The 19641-nt window shown below is 50.3% G+C and overlaps 1 protein-coding gene across 1 annotated transcript; it reads right to left on the reverse strand.

Annotated features, from left to right (window-relative positions):
- Position 1: 1 nt before the first annotated feature.
- On the reverse strand, positions 2–4400 carry LOC103641415 (cleavage and polyadenylation specificity factor subunit 6). The gene is made up of 2 exons (XM_008664770.4): positions 2338–4400; positions 2–208 (listed from the first exon to the last, which is right to left on the reverse strand). The coding sequence occupies exon 1, from the start codon at positions 4281–4283 to the stop codon at positions 2505–2507; it is 1779 nt and encodes a 592-aa protein (XP_008662992.1). The 5' UTR covers positions 4284–4400; the 3' UTR covers positions 2–208; positions 2338–2504.
- Positions 4401–19641: the final 15241 nt, after the last annotated feature.

A 19641-nucleotide genomic window follows, 5' to 3' on the forward strand; every position in this document is an offset into this window, starting at 1 on the left:
ATTTGTCAACAGAGGAACAAGCGAAGCAAGCCGGTATATTTATACAAAGTCTCACATACTGAATATTCCATCTAGCAACAGAACGACACCTCGATTTATTTCTGTGTCTTTGTTTTTAGATATTTGACGACCCATAAAAACATGAGACAACTAGCATCCAGGGAAGGCGATCTTTGTGTAGCACATAACAGATTCCAACCGCTGATATCTGCACATGAGAAGGAAGCCATGAGTGACCATAAAATGAACGCAGGAATTTATGTAGCAGTGATCACTTTTTGAACTTAAAAGGGAGAACAAAAACACAACTAGAACCAGAAGATGCAGGTGTGGCAGTAAGAAGTTTAACAACAACATTTTTAACACACAAGTAGCAACAGTTTAAAGGCGGGAAAAAAAAATCGTAAAAAGCATATTGTTATGTCACACTGTTAACCATAACTTGGAAGTACCATACTCAACCAAACAGATACAAATAAAACTTTGGGCACATATTTCTCTGATGATACATAAATAATGTTATGTCTAGATACATAACAAAAGAAATGTACCTAGAAAAGCATAAAATGACTTATAATTTAAAAAGAAACAGAGAGAGCTGTAAGGTAGTAAAAAAATAAGGTGTTGGCATGCATTGACACATCAACAGTAAGACATGGCAGTTGATTGAGAAATACTAGCATTCCCATACTGGCTGATTGGTTGCCTGGGCGTCACGGACCAGGTTCCTGCCATCCAGGCCGGCTAGAAACCGAAGTTTTTGACGTATGAGCGGATGCAGTCAAACAGCCTCAAAATAAATTATTTTGCATCCACTCGTGCAGGTCACGCTTCAAAAATACAGGCAACCAAACAAAGACTTAAATAAAGTCAATGCACGCAATGATGCAGGATGAGACAGTGCGACTAACCAATCAGATGGATAATGAATCCACGAAACATGGATGTGCCTGCCTAATAAGGGGCGTTCGGTTGGTTATTCAGGAATTGTTCCCTGGAATAATTCCCCACCTGGAATGGTTGTCTAATTTGTATAATAATTAAACACTTGGAATCTTTCCTGGTTTGGTTCTGGGTTAACTGAACAGGCCCTAACTAGACTACAAACCAAACCTAAATGATCGGAAACGGGCCATGTTCAGTTTGAACTTGAACTCAAGGAATCAGACACGGAGTAAATCTGATGTCCTAAATTGATTAACAGAAATCCAGAAGCACAGAAAGAACTAGCATGCATCATGAATTTTATCAGTTTATAGCTAACCACTCCGAGAGGACTACTTCCAGTGGCCAAATTAAGTAAATACTCTATTTTCAATGACGAATCAAACATCCACCATAATAGAAAAAAGAGGCATCTGGGTTAATATTTGGATTACATTAGTTCCCGACTTCCTGAAGCGCATCAGAAATAAAATGGCAAAGTAGATTGAGTGAAATAAAGTGCAGGTCTCCTAGATTATCATGCAAAGCAACTTCACCAAAAATCCTATATTAAGATTCATCCCTATAACTAACAATATAGGACATAGAACAACTATATATGTCACCATGTACTTCTGCATGCCAATCATCATAAATTGCTCTTTGAAACAATTCATTCTTGAATTATATTGTGGCTACTGGCTAGTCTAACAGATGCTTGAATTGCATGCATTTCCCAAAGCTGTATGAATCATATCATGTGTTATCTTATTGTGGAAGCAAATAGATATTCCGTTGACCTGTAGTGTCTTTGAACCAAATTGCTAGTTCACCATGGCACTACCACCACAGCATGCAGATACAGCGAATTGTTCCCATTTCTGAAATACGGAGAACAGCCTTCACAGAAAAACACAGCCAATGCTACATACATCGGACTGCAGTGTACAACAGAACAGCCTTCACAGATTTACTCTTGTTTACATTTTGGAAGCTAACTTAATTACAAGGTGAACTGACAAAATAACAAACCTTGCATAACTTTGTGTACCTAAAAAGTTACATGAAGAATATCTGTACAGAAACTTATGTTACACAGCCACACCAGTATCAAAAAATAGTGGGCATGCTATCTAACAGTTACAGGCTTATGTTTTAGACAAAGGCCGATATGTTACAATTCTTTGCTAAAACAATGCCAACTAGCTACAGAAAGTATCAATCGAACCTAAAGACCTATACAAATGAAGTTACATAAAGGCCAGTACAAAAAAATTTACATGGCAATGTTGTGGACGCTTTTGTCCTAACCTACCACAACAGACAATGTCGCTATGCCACATCACTACCTTACAGAACAACTCAAGAGTTACATTCCAAAACAAACAAGAGATCAGATCAAGCATAACTTACATCTCAAATTATTGCTACAACAGACCGCGGAGATATATGCAGTGAAAGCCATCACAGCTACAAGCAGTAAGCAGTTGATGGTTGTTACTGAACAATGCCTGGGTGCAAAGAGGTCGCTGCCCTGGAACGTCATAGCCTCTACACTAGATGTAGCTCAGCCAGCTACACTATTGAGCAGTCATCCGTCTACGTTTAGAATGGTCAGCTTCCCTGGACCTGCTGCGTTTCCCAGATGACCTCCCCCTGTCCCAGTCTTCATTACGCTCTGAATCACGGTCCCTGTGCCTGTGATGATCACCATAACGATCTCTGTCATCCCTGTGTCTGTCCCTATCTCTGTCTCGGTCTCTCTCTCTGTCACGATCTCTTTCCCTGTCTCTGTCATAGTTGCGATCTCTCTCTCGGCCCATGTCACGCTCATTCCGGTGCCTCCTCTCCGGCTGCTCCTGTTGAGGGTGCATATCTTTCTCTCTGTCCAGCCTCTTCTCTGGTGCACCAGACCATTCCCTATCCGGTGGCCTCTCCTTCCCATGGCCTCCCCCTTCCCCATATTGATGGTCAGACACTGCATTATCCCCATAATTTGATTGTTCTTCCACACCCCAAGCCCCCATGCCGGGATCAGGCCACATCCCCACCCCACCAGCCCCCATCGCACCACGACCAAAGAAGGCCGGGTTTATGTGTGGTGCAACAACTGGAGGAAATGGCTGCATCATCCCAGGAAACGGCCCAGCACCTGGTCCAACAGGGAAGTTACCAAACCCACCACCCATCCTTCCCATGGCGCCATAACCAGGATCAAACCCCTGCCCCAGCATGCCTCCCTGAGGCAGCATTGGGGGTGGCGGCGCAACCATGCCATTCCCGATTCCACGGCCAACTGCCGGACCCATTCTGTTGTTCCTCATATTACCAATAGGGCCTCTACCACCACCACCTCTACCCCAGTTCCCACCACCGCCTCCTGATACAGCACCTCCACGTCCGCCACTGTAATTACCACCGGCATGAGGCATTCCGAAACCACCACCCCCTCTACCACCCTTTGGTTGCAGTGATGATGTCTGTACAGCCAAGGCCTGCTGGGACTTCGCCTGCGCCTCGCCCATGCGACGCACAGTGTTGGGAGATGCGAATGCCACAACACATGGACGGCCATTAAAAGAGTGGCCGTTCATGCCCTCCTTGCAGGAAGCAGCGGCACCAGGGTCGTAGAAGTCGACCTGGCAGTACCCCTTGGACTTGCCGCTGGCCTTCTCGTCGAAGAACCTCACCTCCTTCACCGTCCCATACTTGCTGAGCTCAGCCTCCAGATCAGCGTCGGTAGTCCACCAGTGGAGGTCGCCGACGAACAGCGTCGTGCCGCCGGAGACATCGCCCCCGCCAAAGCCGGCTCCGTTGGCGACAACGACAGGACCACCGCTGTAGTTCCCTCCAGGACGGTGGAACCCGTCGCCCTGGTGGTGCTGAGGCGGCAGAAGCACGGACGCGGATGGGGGATGAGAAGGTGGCGGCGGGAGATTCGTCTGAGGCGGCGGCTGACTCGGACCCGGCGCTGCAACAGCAGGCGCGTAGGCCTTCTGCTGGGGCGGAGCATGCGGCGGCGGCGGCGGGAGAGAATGAGGCGGGGCCTGTAGCGGCTGCGACAGGGGCGGAGGAGGGAGCTGCTGCTGGTGGTGGTGATTCTGCTGCGCGGGCGTTGGAGGGAGCTGCTGGTGGTGATTCTGCTGCGCGGGCGTTGGAGGGAGCTGCTGCTGGTGGTGGTGGTGATTCTGCTGCGCGGGCGGCGGCGGCGGATGGGCGTTGCGGAGGAAGACGTCGCCGACGTTGACGTCGTTGTAGAGCTCGTCGAAATCGTCGTCCTCTCCGTAGTACTGGTCGACGTCCTGCACGGCGGAGATGGCCTCGTTCCGGTGGAACGCCGGGTCGCCGTCTCGGTCCATGGCGACTAGGGTTAGGGAATAGATTGGGGGTGGGTGGGGAAGAAGCTGAGCAAGAAGATGGAAAATAATATTTAGTATATATAGTAAAAGAAATAGAAATTGGAGCCGGAGACCGAAGAGCCCACTTGCGGCTTCTCGAGTCTCGACTTCTGGAGCACTCGCGCTCGTCCCGGTCCCGCACGAGCGCGCGCCGTGGGCCCAAGCGACGGCAGATGGATGATGGGTTAGGCCTTTATTTCTTACTAGGTCAGTACTCGTGCGTTGCAACGGGAACATATAATACCATGATAACTTATATACAAAATGTGTCTTATATTGTTATAAGAAAATATTTCATAATCCATTTGTGATTCTAGCCATACATAAATTTTGTTATTTTAATTTAGTTGTTTCACTACTACATTGCAACCATCAGTATCATGCAGACTTCGATATATGTCATGATTTGCATGGTCTCATTATTAGAGAGCACGTGCCACACCTGCCGATAGAAGTTCCGTCGTACATCGTTAGTCATCAGGCACGCACCACCATACACGCTTGCTTAAACAAAAAATGCAAGTGTGTGTTTGCGAAGAGAATTAAAGGCAGACCGGCACAAAAGGTACTGTGGGGGATGGATATCCCCCGGGTCCACTAAAAGAGTAAAAGACCTCACGAAAGGCCCAAGGGCCCAATAAATCGTAAGGTCATTCTTTCGTGGGCCTGGGGAGAGACGACCAGCAAAGCAGAGCGACATGAGGCCAGATTGATGCAAACCTGGATGGCCCACAACGTCGAGCGAGTGATCGCAACAGAGATCCGACTTTCCCGCGCTGGAGCCCCCATGCAGCGGAGCCATGCGAGGATAAGTCGGCAGGATTACATGGAGATAAACTCAATCAGTTCACTATCTTTTAGCTACTCGTTGTTATCATATCCACTTGTATTGCCCCACGGTCGAGTATATAAGGCCTAGGGGGCACCCCTTCAGAACGATCGACCCTATTACTTAGCCACCCACGTCAATTCTCTACATTCTCAATCCAGAGAACTCTCTTGTAACCACATTCACCAAGCATACTCACCAGGACGTAGGGTGTTACACATCTCTAAGCGGCCCGAAACTGTAAACCTTGTCCACTGTTCCTCGTGCAATCGGCACGAACCATTTTGCTACAGTTGTCGACACCGTCCTACTCCTAAAAACACCTTGAAGGGCAACCCCGGGTGTGCGGTCGGACCCAAAACACCGACAGCTGGCGCGCCAGGTAGGGGCTGTGTCGACGATCCAAGCTAGCTCAATGGCCGTCACCTTCTACAACAAGATCACCCTGCGTCCCGGATCCATATTCTGCTTCGGAACAATCTCATCCGTAGCGGATGAAGAGGGAATTCTACACCGTATCGCGGATCCGCCGGAAAAGAAGTCTCCTCCAACGAACTCCGAAAATGCCGAAGAAACGCAACCTCTAGCTCTTCGGAAAAAGATCGTCTCCGGAAAGTCGGGGGCCGAAGGCTTGCTGACCCGGAAAACTCCACTGTCTACTTCCCCGACAAAAGAATGGACACAGATCGCGAGGAAGAAGGAGACCAGGGAGAAGCAAGTTGTTCTTTCCGTTCCTCCGACCTCAAAGGAGAACGGAAAGAAGGTCGCCACGACAGCAGCACCATTCTACCCCGACGTCCTCTTCATCGGGAGAGTGGAGTCGCCTACCGTCTCCGACGACGAGCCGACCGCACCCGGAGAAGAACCGCCTCAACGAGAATCCCGCCGACGGAGGAATCGGCGCAGGAACGTTCGACGACATCACGCGGCCGGAGAACGAGATCCGGAGCAGCCTGTCTCGCGAGACGAGGTCTCGGAGATAGGAGAGACTCCGGAAGAACGCGTCTTCAGAGAGCGAAGGAACTCCCGACGATGTGATCGCCGACGGGCTCAGGAACAAGCCGAGCAAGATGCAAGGCAACGCCGGGAGAATCCATTCTTCGGGCGCAACCTGAATCCCGACTTCGCCCGAGCTATGAACACGCCGAGCGAAGTCGGAGGGGTACTAGCTCGGATAGCTGATGGACTTCCTCGGACTCCCGACGCTGAGGGCTACCGACGCCTGTTCACCCAGGCAGCCAACCATCTTCTACCGCTTGCTCACCCACCGAACGATCTACGACACGCCATCAACAGTCGCCGAGATGCGCGAAGCTCCATCAATGCTTCGCGCGAACGGCGGCATGAGAACGAGATTCGACGCCGAGAGGAGTACGACACGGATCATGGCATCCCGGCTCAGAGCCAGGCCACTAGAACTGAGTCGGCGACGGCCTCAACTGGCGGTACCACCCGGGGACGGTCGAGGAACCACAACCACAACTCCCCTCCCCGGGACAGACATCGTCCCCGATGACAGGAGGACACGTGCGGAGTATTCGCTCTTACTCCGTGCCTTAGGGCCATCTAATGGCCTCCCAACTTCAAGGTATCCAATGTCGAATAATATGAACCTAAGCAGGATACAGGGGGTTGGCTAGCCGTCTACACCACCGCTGCTCGAGCTGCCGGGGCGTCCGAAGACGTGATGACCGCGTATCTACCCATCGTCCTTGGGCAAGACGCGCTGCAGTGGCTGCGACATCTACCCCGACACTGCATCGACGACTGGGGAGACTTCAGTCGACTCTTCACCGCCAACTTCCAGTCCCTCTCCGACAAGCCGGCGCAACCGTGGGACCTCAAATCCATCAAGCGCCGGGGGGATGAGACTCTCCGGTCGTACCTCAAAAGGTTCCAGACCATGAGAAATCGTATCCCCGAGGTCACGGAGGCGGCCGTGATCGAGGACTTCTACAGAGGATCCAATGACTCGGCTTCCGTCCGAGCCATACTACAGAAGGCGCCGACTACTTCCGAAGAGCTGTTCCGGGAAGCCGACCTCTACATCACCGCCGATGAGCGAGCTCAGGACCTCATCGGAGGAGCAAAGCCCGCACCGGCAGCACCACGACGTGACGCGAACCAGCAACCCGACAAACGCTGGGAGAAGAGACCTCGCGAAGAAATACACGCCGCCGGACCACCTGCCTCTCGCGCCCGAGGAGGACCCCGCGGAGGCGAGCGCACGCTGGACGACATCCTCGACGCCCAGTGCCCGTACCACAAGGACATGCGCCACACTCTTCGTAACTACCGGGACTTCAAGCACTCCGTCGGGCACGGTCGACCCTTCCAACCTCTACCTCCTCCGCCGCCGAGGGGAGGGCCAGATGAACCACGACGACCCCATCAGCAGGAGGAGGGAGGAGGAGGAGCCTTCCCGCGCGTTGACAGGGAGGTCAACGTCATCTTCGGCGGACATGGGTCGCAGGAGAACAAAAGACAACAAAAGCTCAACGACCGCCAGATACTGGTGGCGACCACCGGTCCTCCCGCCCCATACCGGTGGTCGGAGCACCCGATCACTTTCACTCAGGAGGATCAATGGCTCAACTTCGACCATCCAGGCAAATACCCGCTCCTCGTCAATCCGGTGATCCGAGAGAGCCGGGTAAAGAAGGTGCTAGTGGACAGGGGGAGCAGCATCAACGTCACCTTCCCCCGGACACTCCAAGGCTTGTGAGTTCACCTCAAAGAACTCCACGAGTCGGACACTCCTTTCTTTGGCATCGTGCCGACGGAAGGGGAATACCCGCTGGGCCACATCTACATGCGAGTCACCTTCGGAACTCCGGAGAACTACAGAACCGAGTTCCTGAGGTTCGAAGTGGCGAACTTTGATTGCGGGTACAACGCCATCATCGGGAGGCCGGGACTGGCCAAATTCATGGCCATCCCCCATTACATATACATGATACTAAAGATGCAAGGACCGCAAGGAATCATAATTGTGCGCGCCGATTTCCAAGGCGCCGCAGAGTGCTTCCGAGTGGCCATCCAAGCAGCCCTCACCACCAAACCGACGACGGTCTCTTCAGCACAGGCGAACTCCAAGCCTGAGGAAGACCTCGCGGTACCGGCAAACGAAGCTCAGGCCGCGACCTCTATGCGACCGACTGAAGAAACCAAGAGGATCAACCTGGGGTTCGCTGATGAACGCAAGACGACCATCATCAGCTCCAGCTTGGACGACAAATAGGAAAGCGCGCTCGTCCAGTTTCTGCAAGATAACCGAGATGTATTCACATGGCAACCCGCGGATATGCCGGGAGTCCCAAGAGAACTGGCCGAGCACAAACTGAAGGTCTATCCCCAGGCGAGGCCGATTCGGCAAAAGCTACGTCGTTTCACGCCCGACAAGAGAGAGGCCATTCGCGCCGAGTTAGCTCGCTTGGTCGCGGCTGGATTTATTAGAGAAGTGTTGCACCCCGAGTGGTTAGCCAACCATGTTCTTGTACTCAAAAAGAATAAAGTGGATTGGCGCATGTGCGTCGACTATACTGATCTCAACAAACACTGTCCGAAGGATCCCTTCGGGCTCCCAAGGATAGATCAGGTGGTGGACTCCACCGCTGGATGTTCCGTGCTGTCTTTCTTAGATTGCTATTCCGGGTATCATCAGATTAGTTTGGCGAAGGAAGACGAGGAAAAAACGACGTTCATCACTCCGTTTGGTGCTTTCTGTTATACCTCCATGCCGTTCGGCCTCAAAAACGCTAGAGCGACTTATCAGAGAGCCATTCAAACATGCTTAGCCGATCACTGGGGCAAGCGTGTGGAGGCCTACATAGATGATGTGGTAATCAAAACAGAGAATTCGGAGAACTTCATCGAAGACTTACAGCTGGTTTTCAATAGCCTGAGACGATATAGATGGAAGCTCAATCCCGAAAAATGTGTTTTCGAGGTACCAGCAGGAAAGTTGCTCGGGTTTATCGTCAGCCACCGAGGAATTGAGGCTAATCCAGATAAAATTGAAGCTATCATGAAGATGGAAGCTCCTCGATCACAAAAGAAGGTTCAGCGACTTACTGGATGTATGACAACTTTGAGCAGATTTATATCCAGGCTGGGGGAAAAAGGTTTGCCGTTTTACAAGCTACTCAAGAAGGTGGATAAGTTTCAATGGACTTCAGAAGCACAAGAAGCTCTAGATGCACTGAAAAAATTCTTGACAACACCACCAGTACTGAAGCCACCCCGGCGAGCTACATCAACTCAACCGGCTGAAGATTTGCTACTGTATATCTCTTGCACGACTCACGTGGTAAGCACCGCGTTGGTAGTCGAGCGAGTAGAAGAAGGACGTGCCTACCCAGTGCAACATCCTGTTTACTTCATCAGTGAAGTCCTGGGCCCCTCAAAGAAAAAGTACCCTCAAGTTCAGAAGCTATTATACGCAGTACTTCTAACTGCCCGCAAGCTGCGTCACTACTTTGATGACCACAAAGTCATAGTAGTCACTGGTTTTCCGATAGGTGATATTCTTCACAACAAGGAGGCCATTGGCCGAATAACCAAGTGGGCTTGCGAACTGGGATCTCATGACATCGAGTTCCGACCTCGCACTGCCATCAAAACTCAAGCACTGGTTGATTTCGTATCAGAGTGGACCGAACAACAAGTACCAGATAAACCAGAGACTGCAGAAGTATGGCGAATGTATTTTGATGGCTCGCTGAAGCTGCAGGGAGCAGGAGCAGAGATCCTCTTCACCGCACCTGGAGGCGAACACCTCAAGTACGCCCTCCAATTGCTATTTCCGGCCTCCAACAATGCAGCCGAGTATGAAGCTCTGATCCATGGATTGAACATCGCCATATCATTGGGCATCAATAGATTGATGGTGTACGGAGACTCTCTGGTAGTCATTAGCCAGATAAACAAAGAGTGGGATTGTTCAAGCGATTCAATGGGAAAATACTGCACTACCGTCCGAAAACTGGAGGATAAATTTGAGGGTCTGGAATTTCATCACGTAGAAAGAGATCGGAACACAGCAGTCGATGTACTGTCCAAGCTAGGATCCAGTCGAACTCAGGTCCCACCCAGAGTCTTTGTGCAAGAAATACTACAGCCGAGTATCTCAATGGATCAAGCAGAAGAGTGCAACATTATAGATCGACCCGAGTCAGACTCTGATGACTGGAGAAGGCCGATCATTAAGTATATAAAGAATGAAGAAGAACCAGACGACAAGAACTCGGCAGAACGCATTGCCAGACAGTCGGCTCACTATACACTCATTGGGGAGACATTGTATAGAAGGGGTGCATCAGGCGTCCTCATGAAGTGCATCCTCCCGTCCACTAGGAAGCAACTTCTGGAAGAGGTCCATGCTGGGCAATGTGGAATACATGCAGTCTCCAGAACACTAGTAGGGAAGGTCTTCAGGTCAGGATTCTATTGGCCGACAGCGAAAAACGATGCAGCCGAGTTAGTTCAGAGGTGCGAAGCTTGCCAATACTTGTCAAAGCAACAACACATGCCGACACAGCAACTGCAGACCATACCAGTGACTTGGCCTTTTGCATGCTGGGGACTGGATATGATTGGACCTTTCAAGAAAGCTCAAGGGGGATACACTAATGTATTGGTGGCGATTGACAAATTCACTAAATGGATAGAGTTCAAGCCCATTGCCTCTTTAACCTCTGCTAAGGCCGTGGAATTCATACAAAACATAATATTCAGATTTGGGATACCAAACAGCATCATAACTGACTTAGGATCCAACTTCACAAGTTCAGAATTCTTCGACTTCTGCGAGCAAAAGAGCATTCAGATCAAGTATGCATCTGTAGCACATCAAAAAGGTCTTCGATAAGAATGAAAAATTCGCAGGAAAGTGGATAAGGGAATTGCCTTATGTCGTTTGGAGCCTAAGAACCCAACCTAGCCGAGCCCTGAATGGAAACACTCCTTTCTTCATGGTCTATGGGTCGGAGGCAGTGCTACCCGCTGATCTCAAGTTTGGGGCGCCAAGGTTGATCTTCGAAAGCATAGCGGAAGCTGAGGCCACCAGGCTGGAGGACATTGATGTACTTGAAGAAGAACGGCTGAATGCGGTAATCCAATCAGCACGATACCAGCAGACTCTAAGGCGCTATCACGACAAGGCTGTGCGACAGCGATCCTTCTCAATAGGAGATCCCGTCCTCCGCCGAATTCTAACGGGGGAGGGACGGCACAAGTTATCACCCTTATGGGAAGGACCCTTCATGGTAGCAGAAGTCACTCGGCCCGGATCATATCGTCTCACTCAGATGGATGGCACAGAAGTTGGGAACTCCTGGAACATAGAACACCTCAGAAAGTTTTATCCCTAGCTGTATTTCAAAACTGCTGGGACGACGATGTACTCTGTAAAATGGAAATATGTCATCAATAAAAAAGGGGTTTCAAAGATATTCGGTTTGTTCACGATTGACTTGCACTCTTACTTAACTCGGGGTGACCACTATGCCCTGCTAACGGAGCAATCGACTTAAGTCGGCAGCGACCTAAGGCGGTGCAACATGCTCACGCTTACTTAACTCGGGGTGGCCACTATGCCCTGCTAACGGAGCAATCGACTTAAGTCGGCAGCGACTTAAGGCGGTGCAACATGCTCACGCTTACTTAACTCGGGGTGACCACTATGCCCTACTAACGCAGCAATCGACTTAAGTCGGCAACGACTTAAGGCGGTGCAACATGCTCACGCTTACTTAACTCGGGGTGGCCACTAAGCCCTGCTAACGGAGCAATCGACTTAAGTCGGTAGCGACTTAAGGCGGTGCAACATGCTCACGCTTACTTAACTCGGGGTGACCACTATGCCCTACTAATGGAGCAATTGACTTAAGTCGGCAACGACTTAAGGCGGTGCAACATGCTCACGCTTACTTAACTCGGGGTTAGGGCTGGGCATTCGGTTTTTTTCTAAACTTCAGTTCGGTTTTTTGGTTTTCAAAAACTTCGGTTCTTCATACATTAGAAACCGATCGGTTTTCTAGAAAATGAAAAACCGAGAAATTCGGTTTCGGTTTTTTACTTCGGTTTTTCGGTAAAAACCGAATACCAAACTTATACTCAAGACAATACATACAACAAGTTTACATAATAGATTACACATAATTTTAAAAAATAAAAATTATATAGCCACAAATATTTAGAGATACATCATACATCACATACAAACAAGTGAATAATAATTTAATTGTATCACACATTTAGTTCACATAATCTAATAGTCAAATTTGAGAATTGATAAAGTTTGGTGTTCGGTTTTTTGGTATTTCAGTTCGGTATACGGTGAAAACCGATTACGATACCGAAAACCGAACTTCTTAGATACAAAAACCGAAACCGAACCGAACTACCGAAAAAACCGAAATTTCGGTTCGGTTCGGTACGGTTCGGTTCGGTTTTCGGTTTACGGTAAAAAAGTGCCCACCCCTACTCGGGGTGACCACTATGCCCTACTAACGGAGCAATCGACTTAAGTCGGCAGCGACTTAAGGCGATGCAACATGCTCATGCCTATGCAATTCAGGGGATGACTTCTATATCCCGCAAACAAATTTCATAATCATCGTGCGTCATTTCATTGCTGCAAAATTACGAACTGATGAATTCTGATACAATAAGAGAGTGATTATATCATTCGAATACTGAACTGATGTCCTCTAACAAATACTCGATCATGCTAACCGCACGCTCAAAGCACGCAAAAGTGTTTCTCTATTTCGCAATGTTTTTCTCAGGAGCAACCGACGAAGAAGGGCGACTCGAGGAATCAGGGGCAGCATTCACGTCAGCCCTTATGTCTTCAGGAACAACCACGCCGGGTCTCCTCATCAAGATTCGTCCCGCCCGAATAGCCTTGTCCATGGCTCTGTCGCGCTGGGCTTTGAGAGTAACAGAAGTTTCTTCGGCAACTTTAGCAGCCAGTTGAGCAGTCTCTAACTCCTGGGCAATGGATTTCTTGGAAGCTCGGAGTTCTTTGATGGTGGCATCCTTTGCTGATATCAACTGCTTGAGGCGGGTCACTTCGTCCGCGGATTCCTGCAGCTTACAACGTTGATTGTCCAATTCCTCCATTGTAAAGTGGTGACTCCTCTCCAAGATGGTCAGCGAGTTGCTAGAATCACGATACAATCTGTCAAGATTGTCTCGAGAAGCAGCAAGGATACGTTTTTCTTCCTGCGAGCAAAAGTCAACTCCTTCAAGAACCAAGCAAATAATAGGAACACAGCAAGGCAAGGCGCAGTTTTGTAAATTACCTTTTCAGAATTGAGCTGAGCATGAAGAGAAGAACTCAAGGCATTGGCGTCATCCAAGGCAGCGGAGACCTAACCCAGTTCAGTTTGGCTCTGAGAGTACTTCTCCTCAAAGTCAGTGCACCGCTGAGCCAATTCAGCCTGATCTCGGGAATGTTTCTCCTCAAGAATTGAAATCTACCGAGTCATTCCTAGCAAGAGATAATCAAACAAAACGGGGTCAGAAGGTAAGGCAATCCACGACGAAGGCAAAGAGAAGCAAAAAAGCACTAACCAACGTTGGTTGCCTCCAATTCAGAGACACGATGTTGAAGTGACACTGGATTCCAACACGCAAGAGACGAAGCCACTTCTGGGACGGAAGCACCCTGTAATCTCAGCTGGCTGGCCATCCCATCCACCAAAGCCTGATGAGGAGAACAGATGAGTATAATGACAGCAGTTCATGCAATGTAAAAATCAAGCTAAAATACATCACAGTACCTGGAGGTTGGAGAAGAACGAAGGGATCCCCAAATCAGGAGAGATCAGTCGATAACCAGGCGTGAGGCCACCATCCGAAGCAGCTTGCAACGAACCAGTAGGAATCAACTCGGTGCCTTCAACAGAGCCAAACACCTGATCAGCGGGGACGCTGCCCTCTAAAGCGACTCCTTGGTCCAAGGTTTGAGCTACCACCATACAGCCAGAGTGTGGAGGAGATCCTGCATGAACGTCCATGGAAGTACAGGAAGGAGACCCTGCCCGGGCACCCTCGGGGGCTGGGTCATAGTTGGCACTGCCCGCTTGAGCCGGATCACCCCCGGCAGCACCCTCGGGGGCTGGGCAGTGGCTTACACTCTTCACCCGAGCTAAGTCATCCCCGACGACACCCTCGGGGGCTGGGCATGTGTCAGCACTATTCTTGAAGACCAAGCTCTCTGCAGTAACCACCTCTAAGGTTGACGGGCCCTCAGCTACTTCCATAGGACCAAGACGATCCAAGTCAGCCTCCCGGCCCTCGAGATCGCGCTCTAAGGTCGACGAGGCACGGGATGACCTCAACCCAGCATCGGGCACGTCAGCGCAAGCCTCCATTGCACCATCATCCACTGGCTCCGATAACAAGTCCTCTGGGACCATATCCTCCAGAGTCTGATCAAAGTTGGCCAGGGACAGTTCTTGCAGACCAATGAGGGCAGACAAAGCGGGAGAGGGAACTCCACTACTTTCACCGCTGGCGATGAACTGCCGACTATTTTTCCGAGTCAAAGGAGCTTCATTTTCTTCCTCCTCATCATCCACATTGGCAACACAAGCAGCACCCCCATTGGGACCAGCAACAGATGGGGCACCCACTATAGGATCAACAGCGGATTGGGTACACCCATTGGGGTCAGCATCAGTAAACCCAGTCGCAGACACTTCTTCAATAGCAGGAACTGAGGTACCAGCGTCCTGATCAAAACTGGATACTCGCCGGAGGCGTCTTCTTTTCTTCTTCTGCTCATTAGCAGAAGGATCAGGCCGATTGGTTCGGCAAGGGCGCCTCGGATGAGTACTGACAGGTTTCTGAGCATCCAAAGTCGTATCAACCTCTGGGAGGGGCACCACTGCCAACGCCCCAGCAGGAGCAGCATCGGAAGAATCCTCGGCTAGCAAATCGAGCATAGCGTTTATATCTGCATCACTAGGGTTCAGGGGCACCTCAAAATGGACCTGCCGTTCGTCATCAGGAATCTCCCCAAGCGAAGCAACCAAAGCACTGACTTCTTCAGCAGAGGGTCGCACTCTAAGGCCCAAACTGCCATCAGTAATGGGTGGATTCGATACGAAAAGGGTGAAGGCTTTGGGAGGAGGCAAGTTCCAGGCCGAGTACGCCACTGGAGCACCAACATTTGACACCTTGCCCCTGAGGATCATTTCAAGTCGGCTCACCAAATCTGCAGAAGGAATTCTCCTATTGGTAACCCGAGTTGAGACGGCTAGCCCTCGATACAGATAAGCTGGATAGGCCCTGTCTTTCAGTGGCTGAATATTCTTGAAAACAAAGTCAGTAACCACAGCTTCAGCAGTCAGACCCCTTTCTTTCAATAGTCCAACTTCGGTTAGAAACACACTTGCCTCAGCTACCTCCTGATCTGTGGGAGACTCGGTCCAGCTTGGGGTGCGAACGTCCGGCTGTCTACCCGACCGGGAGGGGAGAGAATTCCCATAATTCTCAACTATGAACCACTCTAGGCGCCATCCTTTAATGTTGTCCTTGAGGGGGATCTCGAGATATTCAGTTTTCCTCCCGCGGCGCATCTCCAAGCTGGCACCCCCGACCAACTGATGCTGTCCCCCGGCCATCCCAGGGCGACAATGATACAAGTATTTCCATAAACCGAAATGTGGCAGCACGCCAAGAAAGGCCTCGCATAAGTGAACGAAAATGGAGATTTGCAGAATTGAATTGGGGTTCAGATGGGTCAAGTTAATATGATAGAAATCAAGGAGGCCACGGAAAAAGGGAGAAATGGGAAGGCCAAGGCCGCGGAGAAGGAAAGGGGCGTAAACAACAGACTCATGGGTATCCTCTGTCGGAACAGTAAACCCATGGCAAATCCGCCAAGAACAGAGTTCCCGCGGAGGAAGAACCCTGATGGATACGAGGTGGAGAAGTTCAGTTTCAGAAATGATGGACATATGGTTACGTGCGAAAGGCAACTGGCTGTTGGGGTCGATTGGAGGAATCACCACAGCAGACGAGCTCGCGGTCTTCCTCTTGGGTGCCATCTCAATTCTACCAGCGAGCAGAGCGGGAGGCGAATGGCAGAGAGGATTCGGAAGCGAGAAAGCAAGAACTAGGGCACGGAAAGCAAAGGCGGCTAAAAGTGCAGCTCTTAAGGGATATTCTCGAGCCAGATACCATTTCAGAAAGTGCCCAGTCATCACCCGACGATTATTCACAAAACCCCAACATGCCACGTGGAAACCCGACAGTTATCTCCAGAACACTGGTGCACCACCTCATCACTCGGCCATCGTCTTCAAATTGGCTCGCGCGGCCTGCTATCACTCGGCGTTGCCTTCAAAACGCCGATTTAGTGATCAGTCGCTCGGCGTTGCCTCTAAAACGCCGACATCGCCCCTTAGTCGCCCGACATTACCTCTAAAAATGCCAACGTCGCCCTCCAGTCAGTCGGCGTTGCCTCCAAAACGCCGACTTCGCGCTCAGTCGTTTGGCATTACCTCTAAAATGCTGATGTCGCTTTCCAATCACTCGGCGTTGCCTCTAAAATGCCGATTTGGTGTTCAGTCGCTCGGCGTTGCCTCTAAAATGCCGACATCGCCTCTCAGTCGCCCGGCATTACCTCTAAAAATGCCAACGTCGCCCTCCAGTCAGTCGGCGTTACCTCCAAAACGCCGACTTCGCGTTCAGTCGTTTGGCATTACCTCTAAAATGCTGACGTCGCTTTCCAAACACTCGGCGTTGCCTCTAAAACGCCGATTTGGTGTTCAGTCGCTCGGCGTTGCCTCTAAAACGCCGACATCGCCTCTCAGTTGCCCGGCATTACCTCTAAAAATGCCAACGTCGCCTTCCAGTCGGTCGGCGTTGCCTCCAAAACGCCGACTTCACGTTCAGTCGCTCGGCATTACCTCTAAAATGCTGACGTCGATTTCCAATCACTCGGCGTTGCTTCTAACACACTGATACAGTCTTCAGTTGCTCGGTGTTACCTCTAAAACGCCGGCACCGCCTACAAGTTAATCGGCAGCTATTTCTGGAAGCATCAGTTTGATCCCCAAGTTATTCATCTACTGTCTCAAAGGAATCAGTTTTACAAACAAGCAAGACGAGTCATCAAATAGAAGCCAAACTCATTCTTTCATTAAAAGGGAAGATAACAAATTTACAAATCAACTCTTCGCGAGTTAATACTTCCCTATTACTACATTACATTACATTTACTACTACTACTACTACTACTACACTACGCTATACTACTCTACATTACTACTACATTATTCTAACTATACTATACTAATATTTAAAATACCAGTGGCATCTAGCCACTGGCCCTGTTGCTGCCGCCGCCGCTGCCGCCCTTGGTGCTGCCCTTGCTGCTGCCGCCCCGGTCGCTGCCCCTGCTGCCGCTGCCGTCGTCGTCCTTGCCGCCGCCGCTGCCCCTGCCGCCGCCGCTGCCGTCACCGTCGCCATCGTCGTCGTCGTCGCCGTCGTCGTCGTCGTCTTCGTCCTCACCGCCGCCGTCCGAGTCCTCCTCATCCGAGGAGTACTCCGACTCATCCGAGCCCTCGAGCCCGGAGCGCTCGACGGCCCGGATGTAAGTCCAGACCTCCGCGGCAATCCCCTGAGAGTCGTCCGAGTCATCGGACGACGCTGGGGGAGAGACGGGAGCCGGAGACCCCTCGGACTCAGAGGAGAACTCCTCCTCTGAGTATTCCGAGTCGCCAAAGTCCTCTGACGGAGGAGACGGCTCGCGCTTGCGTTTGTTGTTCTTGCCCATGGTGGAAATGCAAGGAGAGGAAGAAAGCAAGCAGCGGAGAACAACAAGAGATGTGAAATAACCAGAGAGGCAAAGGCACTATTTATAGAAGAAGAAGGCAACCGCTCACCTCCAACCGCGGTCACTGAACAGTCGCAAAGCATTCAATAAGCACTTCAACCCGTCTGAAGACGCGTCAGGCGGCTGACGCCGTTTCACGCAACACTACACCCATTGGGACTCCAGTCAACAGCGCGGAGGATATGATTACACTCGCCGTCACATCACATTACTACTCAGAAGCAGCCGGCTAAAATACTCAGCGTACCAAGCCGTCCCTTGCCCACACCCATTGGGGGGGACGCCCAGGAATTATCAGTATATTTTTCAAAACGGTCACATCTGTGCAGGGCACACAGTGAATACCTCAAGACAAAAATGAGATATCAGTAAGGATCAGAGGAAAGCCAAATATAGCCAGTGAAGTACAAAGTATGACCGACAGAAGCGATGTGAAGACTAGACAAAGAACGTCCATCAAACGTCCAATCAGTCGCAGAGCAAATAAATTGCATTACCTAGCAAGATATGGATTGATTGCGAACTCGGCTGCTAAAGACAAAACATATGCTGACCTCCAAAGCAAAATATTGATGACATAATGCTGACCTCCAAAGCATAATGCAGATAACTTCATGCCAATTTCTACAAACGAAAAGGATATTTTTCAGCAAAGGGGCACGAAAGGAAGACCTTCGAATGGATTATCCTTAAAAATCCATTTGAAGGTCGGGGGCTACACCCATTGGGTGCACCTCCGGTGCACCCCATGGATTATCATTCCAGGCCAAGATAATGCCGATTTCTAAGGCATGGGACAAGATTAAAGACAAGGCTGGCCCTCAACCAGAACACAGGAGTACAAATGGAAATAATTTCTGAGGAAGACCTTCGAGCAGATTATTTTCTAAAATCTACTCGAAGCTCGGGGGCTACACCCATTGGGTGCACCTCCGGTGCACCCAATGAAGTTTAGAATCCTACAAATTGTAATGCCGACCTCTAAAGCACAAGCACGAAACTAAGCTTCGGTCTACGAGTGATCAAAGCAGAAGAAGACAACATGAAGTGATTTTCTTCAAATCACCTGCAAGCTGGACCTGGGATCTTTGGGCTGATTACCTCTAAATTAACCCAAAGATCGGGGGCTTGTGGGGGATGGATATCCCCCGGGTCCACTAAAAGAGTAAAAGACCTCACGAAAGGCCCAAGGGCCCAATAAATCGTAAGGTCATTCTTTCGTGGGCCTGGGGAGAGACGACCAGCAAAGCAGAGCGACATGAGGCCAGATTGATGCAAACCTGGATGGCCCACAACGTCGAGCGAGTGATCGCAACAGAGATCCGACTTTCCCGCGCTGGAGCCCCCATGCAGCGGAGCCATGCGAGGATAAGTCGGCAGGATTACATGGAGATAAACTCAAGCAGTTCACTATCTTTTAGCTACTCGTTGTTATCATATTCACTTGTATTGCCCCACGGTCGAGTATATAAGGCCTAGGGGGCACCCCTTCAGGACGATCGACCCTATTACTTAGCCACCCACGTCAATTCTCTACATTCTCAATCTAGAGAACTCTCTTGTACACATTCACCAAGCATACTCACCAGGACGTAGGGTGTTACGCATCTCTAAGCGGCCCGAACCTGTAAACC

Source organism: Zea mays, chromosome 1 (assembly GCF_902167145.1).
Source record: "Zea mays cultivar B73 chromosome 1, Zm-B73-REFERENCE-NAM-5.0, whole genome shotgun sequence".
Classification (NCBI taxonomy): domain Eukaryota; kingdom Viridiplantae; phylum Streptophyta; class Magnoliopsida; order Poales; family Poaceae; genus Zea; species Zea mays.

Excerpts from the sequence above, each read along its gene's own strand:
- LOC103641415 (XM_008664770.4), bottom strand. The coding sequence starts at position 4,283 with ATGGACCGAGACGGCGACCCGGCGTTCCACCGGAACGAGGCCATCTCC.